Raw genomic sequence first — 15829 nt, forward strand, 5'->3', positions numbered from 1 at the left:
ACAGACCTGATCTCTTTCTCTCCAACAGAAGTTGGTCCAATACAAGATATTACCTCACCCACCTTGTCTCTCTAATATCCTAGGACCAACATGGCTACCCGTACACTGCAGTAGCCTTCTGTATGCATTTCTGAGATACTGCACTAGCCCCTCTAAAGTCCGTCTTTCATCCTAATGTAATATGTCAAGATTAAAGCTATTTTTAGCCTGCAAGTTTAAGTGTGTATGATTTTTAAAAAAATACAACCCTCTAAATCTAGACGCAAATGCTTAGGAACTGTAAGCAGTATATAATGAGGTAGCAAACTTTGGATCTCCTTGTTACATTTTAAGGAGCAGTTGTAATAGCAACATCTTGTGGACATATGATACCATAGGGAAATTCTGCAGATCCATTACAATGGTTCTTATTCCTTGCAGCTCTTTAACAGGTCTGGTATCTGCTGCCAGTCAAGGCAGGCTGGGAGTGATCACATCCCTGAAATCCAGCTAGTGTAAATTGACCCCAGTTACTGCAGGAAGGCTTTACCAGATGCTGTTCTCAGAGCAATAAGAGAACAAAACAACCAGAATGGATCCTCTTTAGTTTGTTTATTAAATTCTAAGCATTACTGGGTTGCTACTTAGCCTTTGGGCTCTGCAGCAAACACCTCCTTCTTGAGACAGCAGGTTCCAGCACAACATGTTTGGGCCGGCCTCTCTGGCAGGAGCACTTCATGGACAACCGGAGGGATAGAAAATTTGGCAGAAATGCCTGGGCTAATTGGATTCTTTTAAACATCACGGGTTGGCTGTTGCCACACCTGCTGGACTAAAGGGACCCTGCTTATGCTGCAGGTTGGCCATTGTCACGCTATTTTCTCTACCCCTTCCATACAGCTAGCTCTGGAGGGATGAGAGGAAAATGTCCCAGACATGGAGGAATGAGCAGATGATAAGGAGCCTCTTGGCTCACCGTTTATTTCTGACTATTTCCCCAGACCCTTTAAAAAGGTGTGAATCAACCTTTGTGTAACTCTGCTTGACTCATGGTGGGATTCAGTGAGTCGAAATAGCTGCCACATGTGAAGACTTCCCTGCACCCCTCCCTCAAACACACTTAGGGATCACCTATAAAGCTTAAGGAGCCCACCTAGAGATCATCTCAAGGGTGAACATTTCTAGTGTTCCACTTATTTCAGACCTGGGGTTAGAACTCACCAAGAAGAATCTCAGAATCAGTGTTCTGAGGAAGAATAATTTGAAAGTATTCTCAGGAGTTTTATGTGGACTCTGTATTCCTTCATCTAGGCCTTCTGTAAAAGGAAGCATCAGAGAGAAGGGGAATTAATCCATTTGCAAGAAACCTGTTCTGATTGGCATCAACTGTGGGAGTATCAATCTAATGTCTGGTTAAAGACATGGTAAGTCGTTAGTCAAAAGAATAATGTAGTAATAGAAACAAGGTCACTTCAGCAGCGCTTCCTACCTCTGCTGTCTCCATGTTTTGTGCTAGAGCCAGGCCTGCATGGTCCGATTTCTGTTGTGAAATTGCGTCCCCACCTCCTGTTCTCCTACCTGAGATTTACAGTAAGAGCAAAGAGCTGTAACGATCTCTCAACAACAATACCAGCTCTGCCTGATGCCATGGAAAGCCAAACCCCAGGCAGCTGGTAACTTAAGTGTCCCAGTGGGTAGGTGTTGTGGTGACTATAAATAGATGTGTCATGGGAACCTCATTTAAAAAAAATAAAAATCTGAGGCCTTGCAGCTCAAAAAGAAATTTTAGAGTTTATGGGTATTGACAATCCTTTGATCCAGCCTAAAATTAGCGGAGGTATGTCCAGCTTCCTGATTAAATACACCAAGTAGCATGAGAGGCATCTGGGTATTTCCTTCTTTCAAAGAAGCATGACTACAGCCTAACTCTGTGTGAGGTGATCCCCCAAACAGAGGGCAATTAGCAGGAAATTTCAAAGTGTTGTTTCTTTGAAAGTACGTAGTACTACAGCAAGAGAGTGACTCTTAGGCAGAGACATATAGCCTGGCTTACACCTTAGAAGTAAATGCAATTCCAAAACCAATTTTATTGACCTCTTCCTCTTCATCCAACTGATTTGAAATATCAGAATATGAAGACTGCAGAATGCCAATCAATCTCCCAGGGAACAAGAAGGCTTAGCTCTCTACTCCATCCTAGTGCCGAAGCGTTCCAAAGACAGAAGTGCACTCAACCACAAGCTCTTGAACAGATTCCTTCTGAAGCCATAGTTCAGGGATGGAGACCCTAAATTCTTCCATAGCAGTAATTTACAAAGGACTTTTTTTCTATCAATAGATGTAAAGAACACTTGTCTACATATTATTAAATGCACCTCCCAGAGGATAGATCTCTGCTTCACATGCAGCAGACAATGTTACTGGTATGCTCCTTCACCTTTTGGCCTACCTGCCTTTCTAAGGGTGTTTTTCCAAACTGCTAGTTAATATTGTAATTTCCTTGGGAAGAAAACAATTAATGTTTACCATGCTATGATGATGGTCAGAGGTGCACTCTTCTTGGAAAAGGCTCACTTGAATCAGATGAAGTACACATTTAAAGTGTGGGCTACTCTAGCACTTTCCTTGAAGTATTTCCCATGCACAGAAAAGAAAATCCATGATTATGATCATAGTCAAATATGATTATTTGTAAAGAATTCTGTCTACACTGGAACACTTTATTGTTCTATAGTAGTTACAATCATATTAGCTGAAACTGGGGTTGCTATTACCCTCTAACAGGTGTCAAGCACAGTTTCTAATTGCTGCCTTGAGTGGGGATGCAAAACCGTCTTCCATCTATTTCGGTGCAAACTGTTTCAAATGCTGTTACAAGTACTGATGTATGGTAGGTTCTAAAGGACAGTTCAGCCAAGGGTACAATTATTTCCATTATAAACTGATCCAGGATGGGGAAGAACTAAAAGCATTATTTGTTTCCAGACTTTTACTATGCAGCATGATGTGTTTGTTGCTATTCCACCAGAAGTGCTTGCCTACATATTTAAATTTACCCTTAAGATATTTGCAGGCTTTCTAAAATGTAATTGTTATAGGAATACCTGACAAACTATAAATTTTGCCATTATTCTATTCATGTGATGTTGTCCTCTGTGATTCAGCAGATTCATTTGTTTGTTCTTTTAAATATGGAGTGAATAAAACAAGGGAAATATGGAAACCTAGCTTCTATTTGCCCATGTAGTTAAAAATGTGTATTAAAAGGACCATAGGAGAGGAATACAAATTACAGCTTCTATCGTTGATGGAAAATGCATAGCTTTCTTACTATGTACCTGGTCCTCTCCTTATCCTTCAGAGTCAGTGAATACATTTTGATACAGCATTACAAAGGAGATTCAGAGCACAACAGTGTTTTTCTTCTTGTAAAACCTAGGTTGTGGAAGGGAGGAGAAGCTCTGGTGGTTCTGCCTTTTAAAAAGAAAATGTATTCTCTTGGTTCAAAACACTGTTAACTGTACTGTAGATAACTCTGGATTACAGATAAAATTATTTTTAAACCTGCCTTATCTCTGTGATACTCTGTGACAGTTAGTCTATCAGTGTAGATTTAATTATGCACAACTACTTGTCGTATTATGGCCTGAGAGATCAGAGTTTTGGCATACTGGATGATAAATAGGGAAAGAATTCTGTTGATGACTGGAGATTTTACAGCCCATTCTACTGCAGTGGCCCAAACAATAGAGATGGGGGACGTTTTTTAGTACATATTGTAAAGAAGAACATGAGAATGGCCATATTGGGTCAGACCAATGGTCCATCTAGTTCAGCGTCCTGTCTTCTGACAATGGCCATGTGCTTCAGAGGGAATGAACAGACTAGAGCAATTATCTAGTGATCCATCGCCTGTCATCCACTCCCAGCTTCTGGCAGTCAGAGGCTAGGGACACCCAGAGCATGGGGTTCCACCCTTGACCATCTTGGCTAGTAGCCATTGATGGACCTATCCTCCATGAACTTACCTAATTCTTTATTGAACCCAGTTGTAGTTGTGACCTCACAAAAGTGCATTTGGTCTCTTGTCTGACTCAAATGCCATGAGGGTTGTCAGGAATCTTTCAGTTCCTTGATACTATTGATTACTTGGTTCCTTCACAGAAAACTTGCCCTGAACATACAGGAAAATATGTCACCTATCTGCAATATACATCTAAATCAATTGTTTTATAATGAAGAGGTATTCTTTTGTACTTGAGGTGATAGGAGAAAATCTTACTCTAATCTCCTCTGAGATAGCAAGAACAATGTGTGGGTGTTGTGATGTTCTCTTCCCATTATCTGTGTAAAGAGGCGCACCTTAGGGTGTGTGTTTTGTTTATAGGTTGTGTGGGGTTTTTTTTGGCTCTTTTTTTTTTTAAACCAATTCTGTTCCTGTAAATAGATATGATCTCTAAAGCATGTATTTTGATTGATTTGTTCCCCGTTTTATTATGCTGCACATCATAATTGGAGCCATCAACTAACAGCTGATCTAATTAGAAATAATGATTTGAACCAAAAAAGCTATTAAGATTATTTTACTCTGACGAAGAATAGCATAGCATCAGTTTTACTTCAGCATGAAATATATATGTTGGTGCATTAACTCTTTTTTACTGATGTGCCAGAGCAGGGATCTCAAACACGTGGGCTGCATGCAACCCACAGGGTTATTTTCTGTGGCCCACGAGCTCCCTGCACCCCCCGCCCCCTGGGAGTTATTTCCTGCAGTCGCCAAGCTCCACTCCCCCCAGCACGCTGCGTTCCTGCTCCTCTGCCTACCTTGAGGCGCTTCCCGCAGCCAAACAGCTGTTTGGTGGCACTTAGCGCTTTCCAGGTGGGAGGGGGGAGGAGCGGGGAGCCACGCTCTCAGAAGAGGAGGCGGAGAAGAGGCAGGGCAGGGGCGGGGATTTGGGGAAGGGGTTGGAATAGGGGCAGGGACGGGGTGGAGTTGGGGTGGGGACTTTGGGAAAGGGGTTGGAATGGGGGTGGGGAAAGGGTGGGAAGAGGCGGGGTAGGGTGGGGCCTCATGGAAGGGGCGGAGTGGGTTGGGGCGAGGGGCGGTGGGGGGGGGGGCTTTTGTACCTTTTATGTGAGAAGGTGTCAGTGATGCAGCCCTTGGGTCAATGTACTAGTCCTCATGTGGCCCTCGTGGTGATGCGAGTTTGAGATCCATGTGCTAGATAATTTAAAAAGGTACGCTCACCAGAGATCCCTTCTCTGCCTGGCGGGTCCGGGAGGCAGCCTTGGGTGGGTTTGGGGGGTACTGGCTCCAGGTCAAGGGTGAGAAACAGTTCCTGGCTGTCGGGAAAACCTGTTTCTCTATTTGCTTGCTGTGAGCTATCTTCAACCTCCTTCTCATCATCTTCCTCGTCCCCAAAACCTGCTTCCATGTTGCCTCCCACTCCATTGACGGAGTCAAAGCACAGGGCTGGGATAGTGGTGATTGAACCCCCTAAAATGGCATGCAGCTCATCACAGAAGCGGCATGTTTGGGGCTCTGACCCGGAGCGGCCATTTGCCTCTCTGGTTTTCTGGTAGGCTTGCCTTAGCTCCTTAAGTTTCACGCGGCACTGCTTCGGGTCCTTGTTATGGCCTCTGTCCTTCATGCCCTGAGAGATTTTTACAAATGTTTTGGCAGTTTGAAAACTGGAACGGAGTTCTGATAGCATGGATTCCTCTCCCCATACAGCGATCAGATCCCGTACCTCCCATTCGGTCCATGCTGGAGTTCTTTTGCGATTCTGGGACTCCATTGCTTGGTGCAGCCCTTCACCACCACCCTCCCCCCCCCCCCCCACTGTTCCTCAGACGTTCGCTGGAAATGGCCCACCTTGATTATCACTACAAAAGGTTCCCTCCCCACCCCCCGCTCTCCTGCTGGTAATAGCTCACCTTAAGTGATCACTCTCCTTACAGTGTGTAACACGCATTGTTTCATGTTCTCTATGTATATAAATCTCCCCACTGTATTTTCCACTGAATGCATCCGATGAAGTGACCTATAGCTCATGAAAGCTTATGCTCAAATAAATCTGTTAGTCTCTAAGGTGCCACAAGTACTCCTTTTCTTTTTGCGAATACAGACTAACACGGCTGCTACTCTGAAACCTACCATTTATTTAAATATTTTTTGATGTAATTGAAATCAATATTTGAAAATTTAGAAAACAACACAGAACACAAAAGTGTACAGTGTTAACTTTATATTTATTTTTGATTACAAATATTTGCATTGTAAAAAACAAAGAAATAGTATTTTTCAATTCACCTAATAAAAGTACTGAATCTCTTTATCATGAAAGTTGAACTTACAAATGTAGAATTATGTACAAAAAACTGCATTCAAAAATAAAACAATGTAAAACTTTAGAGCCTAGAAAGTCCACGTAGTCCTATTTCTTGTACAGCCAATCGCTCAGAGAAAGAAGTTTGTTTACATTTTCAGGAGACAATGCTGTCCGCTTCTTGTTTATAATGTCATCTGAAAGTGAGAACAGGCATTCACATATCACTGTTCTAGCTGGTGTCGGAAGATATTTACCTCCCAGATATTCTAAAGATTCATATGTCCCTTCATGCTTCAACCAACATTCCAGAGGATGTGTCCATGCTGATGGTGGGTTTTGCTAGATAACAGTCCAAAGCAGTGTGGACCGACACATGTTCATTTTCATCATCTGACTCAGATGCCACCAGCAGAATGTTAATTTTCCTTTTTTGGTTGTTCGGGTTCTGTAGTTTCTACATCAGAGTTGTGCTTTTAAGACTTATGAAAGCTTTCTCCCTCTCAGATTTTGGAAGGCACTTCAGATTCTTAAACCTTGGGTCGAGTGCTGTAGCTATCTTTAGAAATTTCACATTGGTACCTTCTTTGCATTTTGTCAGATCTTCACTGAAAGTGTTCTTAAAATGAACAACATGTGCTGGATCATCATCTGAGACTGCTATAACATGAAATATATGGCAGAATGCAGGTAAAACAGCAGGAAACATACATTTCTCCCCAAAGGAGTTCAGTCATAAATTTAATTAATGCATTATTTTTTTAACAAGCATCAGCATGGAAGCATGTCCTCTGGAATGATGATGGAAGCATGAAGAGGCATACAAATGTATAGCATATCTGGCATGTGAATACCTTGCAACGCCAGCTACAAAAGTGCCATGCGAATACCTGTTCTCGCTTTCAGGTGACATTGTAAATAAAAAGTGGACAGCATTACCTCCTGTAAATGTAAACAAACTTATTTCTCTTAGCGATTGGCTGAACAAGAAGTAGGACTGAGTGGACTTGTAGGCTCTGAAGTTTTAAGTTGTTTTGTTTTTGAGTACAGTTATGTAACAAAAAAATCCACATTTGTAATTTGCACTTTCACGATAAAGAGATTGCACTAGAGTACTTGTATGAGGTGAACTGAAAAATACTCTTTCTTTGTCATTTTTACAGTGCAAATATTTGTAATAAAATTATAATATAAAGTGAGCACTGTTCACTTTGTGTTCTGCATTGTAATTGAAATAAATATATTTGAAAATGTAAAAAAAAATCCAAAAATATTTAATACATTTCAATTGTAGTCTATTATTTAGCAGTGCAATTAAAAGTGCAATTAATTGTGATTAATTTTTTTAATCACAATTAATTTTTTTGAGTTAACTGCGATTAATCGAGAGCCCTACTTACAATCTAAGTATGCCTCTTTCCCCGAGCATTTGTCTGTCTTGTCTATCGTAATCTGTTTGTCTGTAAATGATTGTCACAGATTGTCCAATTTTAATATAATCTACCATTGTCATAGCAGATGTGGCATTACAATTTGCCCCTAATTTTTTTCTGAGAGACACAATATCCACTATTTCTTTTAATTTTGCTTTTTGATCTACACAGAACTGTGGTTTTTAACCTGTGGTCTGCAGACCCCTAGGATGGAAACCTATTGGCCACCCTGTTCCGCACCCTTTGTTGTTTTATTTTTTTTTAGTTAAATGATTTTGTATTGAACATGAGGGATGGATAAATTTGTAAATTCACTGTTCGGCTTCACTGGTACAGGTTTAAGGGGATTATGTATGCAGTAGGATTTAATATCTGTCAACATGCTGCTCATTTGCTTGATATAACTAGGGACGGGTTCTTTTATTTGCAATTTATAAATCCTCATCTTCAGACACTCAGCTTTTCACAGAGAGCTGAATGTTTGAAACATCCTGCAATTATCATATTCTTAATGCCATGAATTTTATCTCAGATGGACTGTGACAGTGTTTGTATAACCAACATTATATGCATTTTATATATTATAGGCCCAATTTTTTTTCAATTTTCTATTTAAATAGAATAGCTAAAGTTACCCCAGTGGCTTGGCAAGGAGTGACCTTGGGCCTCTCCCTGAGTTTGGATGTAGTTATTGAAGAGTGCTGTCTTCTTTCATTCCCCTTGTTGACCAGTTTGTGGATTTGGATTTTCAGTGTGCCTGGAGTTTAGGTACTGTAATAGTGAGTGTAGAATTAAGGGTGAATGAGAGACAAATGCTTGGTCTTCATAGAATTCTAACAGTTAAAAATGAAAAAAGTACTGTTTATATTTTCTAGTTAGTCTTTTTGTATAATGAGCCCTCAAACCCTAACATGTTGTCAGCAAGGATAGGACTAGGACCTTCATCATAAAAGCCCTCAGCTACTTTGAAATATGCAGTTAGAAGCAGTAATGGGGTCTTATTCTCTGTACAAACAAGCTGCTAGAGGATGCCTTATAGGGTACTCTGATATATTGGTGGTTTATTCATTGTAGTCTAGTTTTAACTGTCAAATGATGAGACTTCTTTCACTTCTCTTAGGAGAATATTTCTCAGTGTCATAGATGCAAGAGCTGGCGTTTACACCTTTTTTCTTTGCCAGGGGTCTCGTCTGCTCAGCTGCTTCCTATCAGATTATACTGGAGCTGGAATTGCTGGTTCCAGAGAGGAGCTCTCCAAGACTTCCCATGCGGTAAGTGAGAACCTTGTAATACAGGATGCTTAAATCGTTAATGCAAGAGTAGAAGGTGAAATCAAAACTTGAGTCTCTTGTGTGAAATGTAAATCTTTATGCTGTTTTTAAAAGGACACCACCAATTCCTTTGTAGTTAAAGCTTTACATTTATTTTATTTACACTCCATTGCAGTGCTCAGATTCCAGGGTGATGGGAAATATAGAAATGCCTAAGACAGAGATCTTGTTCATAGTGATATCTTCTTAGAAATTTGAAAATATCATTTTTTCCCTTGTGTTTTTGTCCTATTCTGTTTGGCAAGTACTGTAGTATGCTGTGTTTCAAGTGCTGCATGAGCTACTCTAGATTGTTGTGAGGCTCAGAATTCAGTTAGTTTGTAATCAAATGACCAAATGTCTTCGGTTGCTCACTCTGTGCTCAGATGCTGTGGTCTACCAAAAAGCAACCCAGGAATGTCACACAATTCTGATTTTTATAAGACCGCAGTGCCCTGTGGTTTTAGTCAGGGCACATGCTGTGCTTAGTTTTCTTCAGGTTGGGAAGAGCTAAAGAAAGCTGCAGTTTCCCTTTTCAAGCTTAATGTCACTTCCTTTGCTATTAAACCAGGACTGTAGAGTATGTTATAACTTGCAACATATTGCAGTTTCAAAGCATGTAGACATTATATATTTGCAATGCCCCTAGAATATAGATATTTTATGGTACTGCCCCCTATGTCCCATTGCCACGCTGTCTCTATCTTGCATGATCTGGAAGGCCATGAACATAGAGGAACCAGAAGAGTGCCACAACGCATGGGCGTTCCAGGAAGAGGAGAGCAGGTGTGCAGGTGATCTTCACTCCTGGAATGTTAAGGAGCTGTCCTTTTGCTCTCCACAAGTTCCCAGTATGAAAGGAGGCAGGGAGGTCTGGAGGCAGGGCCAGCAAATTACATGGTTCCGGTCACTAATCTCTGTTTGTTTGTGTCTGGGTGTAGAGCAGTCTGGGGTAAAGATTACGTACATCTTAATGGTGTCTACCAAATGTGGTATCTGGAAATATGTTCAGATTTAGTGTAGGGTGTCTCACTGAATTCACCCTTTCTGGAATTGCTCAGTTTTGGTTCACAATCTCAAAGCTTGGAACTAGAACTTTTTCATAAGGCGTCATGTACTACATAGAGGGGTATCCTCAGGGCATTGTATACATTAATATTCCATCCATGGTTGTAGCTGGTAGTTAATTTATCTCATTTTGCAGTGAGAAGCAAGAGGCTAGATGACTGATTTGATTATAATCAAGCTTACATCATGTTCATAGATATAATGAAGTGGCGGCATTAATGCACTGCTGACCACATTTTGCTGTTTCACCTAGAAGGTGTTTTGGTGCTGGTAAAATTCACTCATGTATGGGCAAAAAAATTAACACCACTGAACAGTAGCAATACTTTAATTTAGTTAATTAAACTTTTATGGGTGCCACAGATAATATTTACTTTATGTACCTTTCAAAGTTTGGCAAAGGGAAATAAAAACTCTCAAGGGTTGGTTTTGCTGCAATCTGTCATATTTTAGAATACCGTATTTCCAATTCCTACTGATTTAAAACAACACAAGCCAAACTTTCCTTTGTTTTTCTAAATAAAGGACAGGAAAGAGTGTACAGTAACCACAGCCAATGAGTAAATACTATAATTGAACTAAACTCTGTTCTCTGGGTTATGTAGAAACTGTATCAAATAAGTATCTCTGCCAATAATTAGTTCCTGCCTCTTGGGAAAAGCCTTCAGGACAATACTGGGGGAAATGCTCAGAAATTTTAATAACCATCCTGATATCAGATGAAATAGAAATAAACACAAGAGTGTGGCTTCCTAAGGCCGGGCCATGCACTAGTCAAAAATATAGGAGGGGGTGTGTGTGCGTGCATGCATGTGCGTGTGCAAGGCAAAGAGCTCACCTAAGCAAATGGCTACTCTGCTCCTCATGCTGCTCACCACCAGCTGCTTCAGGTACGTCTCTCCAGGTACTCCTATAATTGGACTGGAATTAAATACTTTCCAACAGAATAGCTGCTGTGCACGAAAGGACGGGCTTCAGTGTTGCCGATCTAAAACATTAAAAAATGATGAGATTTCTAAAAATAATTTTGGGTTCCCTCCATTTGTTTTCTAGTTTATGACCCGTTAGGGTTCCTCTGTTTTAAAGCTTTTCTCTGCACCGTGAGAGCTAACAAGTTCCCTTTTTAATGAAAGGTGAGATTCTCATGTAATCATGTCACTCCAGGAGCTGTAGATTTAAAAACCAACCCACCAACTAGACTTTTTGATAATATCATAAGACTTGCCAAAACTGCTTAGGGAAGCCTGCTGTTGGCTACACCCAGTTTCTACCCACATTGCCTGTTTGCCCTCTTTTTGCCTGATGCTATCTTATTGGCTCAAATTTAATTCTCAGGGACAGTGGTGTAATTCTTGAGGGAGACAGTTCCTGTGGTTCTCTTGGATCACAGGTCAGAGCAGCTGTTGCTACAAGCTTTGACATTGTGCAGCATGAGGCAAGGAACATGGTTCTTCCCTGACCCACTTACTCATCTGATACCACTTTCAGCCCCACCCTCAAGCCATCCTTGTATTCCCTGAAGAAAAGGGCTGAGAGTGTTCCTCTTAGCTGTCAGACTCCTTGTTCTCTCCAATGTACTCCTACACACCAGCACAAGGCCAGGTGCAGCCTGACTCAAAACATGTCATAATTCTCTGGCACAGGATAGAGAGGAGTCCCTTTCGTAAAATAAGTGCTACCATTGTTGCAAAACAGTTGTGTTAAGGACATGGCTGGATGAGGCTGGCTTTGAGCTTGGTGGAGAGGTGTGTGGTGACGTGGGGGAAACTAATTAATAAACAATACCTACCTGTCAGACATGGCTGCTGTAATAGAGACTGCTATGGAAAAATCTGACTGCTTCTCACCGAGTCCTGTGCTCCATAGTTCCCCCACCAGCTTCCTTATTCAAAACTAGTCCTCAAAGGCCTGGATGCACAAAGGAGTGAGGTGCTCGTGTGCCAGTTCCAGAACTACTGCAAGGCACAAAATCCTTCTGAACCCTGCATGTGCCTAAACTCACTCAGTTCCTGAGTTTTTGCAGGTATCTCTCCTAGTACTTGTTCCTGTCTCTGGGCATGTGCAGTACTGCCTCCTTCCAGGTATCTGGACACCTATCTCCTGCCCAAGCTCCAGAGAGAATAGTGATTCACAAACCAGGGCAAGATAGGCATTCGGCCACCTCCGTCACATGTGGGTCTGATCTTGTAGACACCCTCAGAGCACACCTGCTCCCGCGGATCCTTCAAGCAAGTTCACACAAAACAGCCTTGCGGGGGCAGGGGGGGAGGAGGAGGACCTCCCTCATAACTCTTAGCCTAATGGTTAGGGACTCATCTGGAGTTGTCCAAGATCTTGGCTCAAGTACCTGCTCTGCCTGAGTGTGAGAAGGGATTTGAACTGGGATCTGCCACCTCTCAGGTGAGTGCTCCAACCATTGGGCTTTGCTGAATTTGGGCTCCCTCAGTCTCTCCTGTTGAAGCTGATGCACTCTGCATAAATAATTTTTAAAAAAATCATTGGAGCAGGGGGCCTGGATCCTGGGTGGGGTCTCATATCCTAATCACTGGACCACAGAGTCATTCTCATGTTTGCGTGTGCTCTCTTTCTCCCCCCCCCTGTACAAATGACTCTTCAAGTATGTAATCCAAGAGAGACTGAGGGACCCCCACATCAGCATATCCCATAGCCCAGTGGTTAAGGTACTCACCTGAGAGGTGGCAGATGCTAGTTCAAATCCTCCTCCTGTGGCGTGGACTTGACTACGGATCTCCCCAAGGTGAATACTTTAAGCATGTGCTAAAAGTTATGAGGGTGGTGGTCCTCCTTCTATCCCTCTTGCCAAAATGGTGTAGGGCCTGACTCCAAAGAGTTCCCAGCTGTGAATCACTAGCAGATTGAGGCACCTCCTTGCAGCTTGGATTTAGGAGCCTGTTTCTGAGCAAGGGGCAGTGCTTAGCGCACAACATCAGCTTTTCCTGCTGGCTAGCTTAGGAAGCTCCCAGTCTATCATGCTGAACAAAGGGTACGTCTATGCAGCAAAAATCAACAATGCAGCAGTGAATGAGACTGGATCAACTGATTGGCATTCACAGGGGGCTATGGGGCTAAAAACAGCAGTGTAGACGCTTGGCCTGGAGTCTGGGTTCTCTGATCCAGCGTGGGGGGAAAGTGATTTTTCTAGGTGTGTGATGCTAAGTGTCAAAATGTCTAACTACTTTTATGCATCTAGGCTAACGTGCCCCCTCATCCAGTGGAGACATGCTATCAAACACATTAGTAGTCTCTTGCCTGCATCATTTGTTTGCAGGATATCCACCCCAGATGCTGCATGGGTGTATAGGGAAGGGCAGAGGCTCCCTGGCAGCCATCAGCATACCCTCCGAAAGGACAAGATTTAGCCCCGAGTACTGATTTGAAGAGCAGATTACTTGATAATGCTGTATGATTCTTCTCTCTCTTACCTATGTAAATTGGGATTCATAATCACTGAAGTCAATTGGGCTTCACCAGTGTAAGAGTGAAATCTGAATTGGGACCAATATTGTTAATACCGAGTCATCTCCTCACTTCTAAATGGAACAAGCCATGCAAAATAAAAGCAGGTTTACGGAAACCTGCCATGTTAGTCTCCCCCCCCCCCCTTCTCGCTTTTATCCTAAGAACATGAGACTTGTTTTTATTGCCTCTGAATAGAAACATCTTAAATATCTTTCATGTGGAAAATGGATAGAGCTACAGGCTTTTTAAAATCTGTTGCCTTCTGTTCTTCTGAGTGGTTTGTGTAAAGAGGACTTGGTTAAGGAAAGACTTCCTTTTTTTACTGAACTGCCTTTCATAGAATCATAGCTTCTAAGACAAGAAGGAACCATTATGATAATCTAGTCTCAATAAATTACTGAAAATATTATTACTTTTTTGCCTTGATGTGTGTCCATATTCTCTGTTAGTGTAGGAGTTATTTAGGTGCCTACACCACTTGTACACCACTACGTAAAAGAATAAATGGACACAAATCCGATGTCAAGAATTATAACATTCATAAACCAGTCGGAGAACACTTCAATCTCTCTGGTCACGCGATTACAGACATGAAAGTTGTGGTATTACAACAGAAAAACTTCAAAACCAGACTCCAGCGAGAGACTGCTGAATTGCAATTCATTTGCAAATTGGATACAATTAACTTAGGCTTGAATAGAGACTGGGAGTGGCAAAGTCATTATGCAAGGTAACCTATTTCCCCTTGTTTTTTCCTACCTCTCCCCTCCCCCCCCACTGTTTCTCAGACGTTCTTGTTAAACCCTGGATTTGTGCTAGAAATGGCTCACCTTGATTATCATACACATTGTAAGGAGAGTGATCACTTTAGAAAAGCTATTACCAGCTTGAGAGTGGGGTGGGGGAGAGAAAACCTTTTGAAGTGATAAACACACATTTTTTCATGGTCTGTGTGTATAAAACATCCTCACTGTATTTTCCACTTTATGCATCCGATGAAGTGAGCTGTAGCTCACTAAAGCTTATGCTCAAATAAATTGGTTAGTCGCTAAGGTACCACAAGTACTCCTTTTCTTTTTGTGAATACAGACTAACATGGCTGCTACTCTGAAACTTGTTGGTGTTTGTGTTTCTTCTCTTTTGACTGTTTATTTTACAGAACACTAATTCTATAGATTGATACTTTGGATTACCTTTCTGCTTTTAAAAATATTACTTACAAGTTTAGTTTTGCTTACATTTCCCCCCCATGTATTCACATGAGACTGTTAAGATTTTTGCATATCCTTTGTCATACCCTTGTTGCTTTTGCTAAAACACTCATTATTTTGTTCTAATACCTGAAATTGCCTTTCTTGGGTTGATGTGTTGCAGATATCTTCACTGTCATAGCTAACGCTGATTCTCTGTTTCTGTGGGTAGACTTTCAATTTATTTAATTCCTGCCACTTTTTAATGGTTGCCTTATGCTTATTGTCTTAGTTTCTGGCTTGTGTTGCATTTCTCAGAATTGTAAAATTATTGGTGCTGGATAGTATCTTTTTGGGTCATTTAACCCATTGCCCTGGATGATGGCAGGATTTCCAGGACACTGAATTTCGAGAAAAGACCTAAGTTTAGCTAAATTTGAATGAAAGAAGAAAAATAACTTTTGTGTTTTACTATGTTTGTCCTGAACAAACCAGATAACTTCTAGGAAATTACAGTTTTGGAAGGATACAGGTACAGGTTATGCTGTATGCACATTGCTATATTCTTTCAGGCTGCCGGGCAGCCTGAGATAGCTTTCTCATTTGTCATGCAATACAATCAAATCTGATGCAGATTTGCAGACCTGCACAATAGTGATAAGACAGCCAAGCCTATTTCAGCACTGCACAGGATTTACTAGGGGGTATAATTTAGTAAATTGTTGCCAGAGTTTTATTTGCAGGTCTATTGCTATTGATAGTCAGTCATTCTGTGGGCAAAGCAGTAGCTGTTCTATTTTCTTGTAAAAACCTGTAAAACCTGTGTCTGGATGGAGGGGAAATCTTTCTCAAGATGTGAACAAACGTTTTAGGATTAAAAATCTTTGGGCCTGATACTGGCTCAGTGGCTAATCCATATTCCTTTGAGCAGTTCTGTTGCCTTCAAATGGATTGTTCATATGGGTAAAGTGGAACTACCGATGAGAGTAAGGAAGGATTTTTAGGATTAGGCCCTTCATTAATGAAGTAAGAACATT

The 15829-nt window shown here is 41.4% G+C and overlaps 1 protein-coding gene across 6 annotated transcripts in view; it reads left to right on the forward strand.

Moving 5' to 3' along the window:
- Positions 1–15829, forward strand: part of APBA2 (amyloid beta precursor protein binding family A member 2) — a 236861-nt gene that overhangs the window by 44868 nt on the left and 176164 nt on the right. For 5 of the 6 annotated variants that reach the window (XM_073303675.1, XM_073303676.1, XM_073303674.1 and 2 more), the window contains exon 2: positions 8926–9015. Coding sequence is in view for 2 of the 6 variants with exons in the window: in XM_073303680.1 (XP_073159781.1) it covers positions 8926–9015 (90 nt within the window). In the remaining 4 variants the exon portion in view is untranslated. Of the gene's footprint in view, positions 1–1306; positions 1404–8925; positions 9016–15829 lie in introns of those variants that run through there. The other variant, XM_073303679.1, reaches the window with a different exon arrangement.

Source organism: Lepidochelys kempii, chromosome 10 (genome assembly GCF_965140265.1).
Source record: "Lepidochelys kempii isolate rLepKem1 chromosome 10, rLepKem1.hap2, whole genome shotgun sequence".
Classification (NCBI taxonomy): Eukaryota; Metazoa; Chordata; order Testudines; family Cheloniidae; genus Lepidochelys; species Lepidochelys kempii.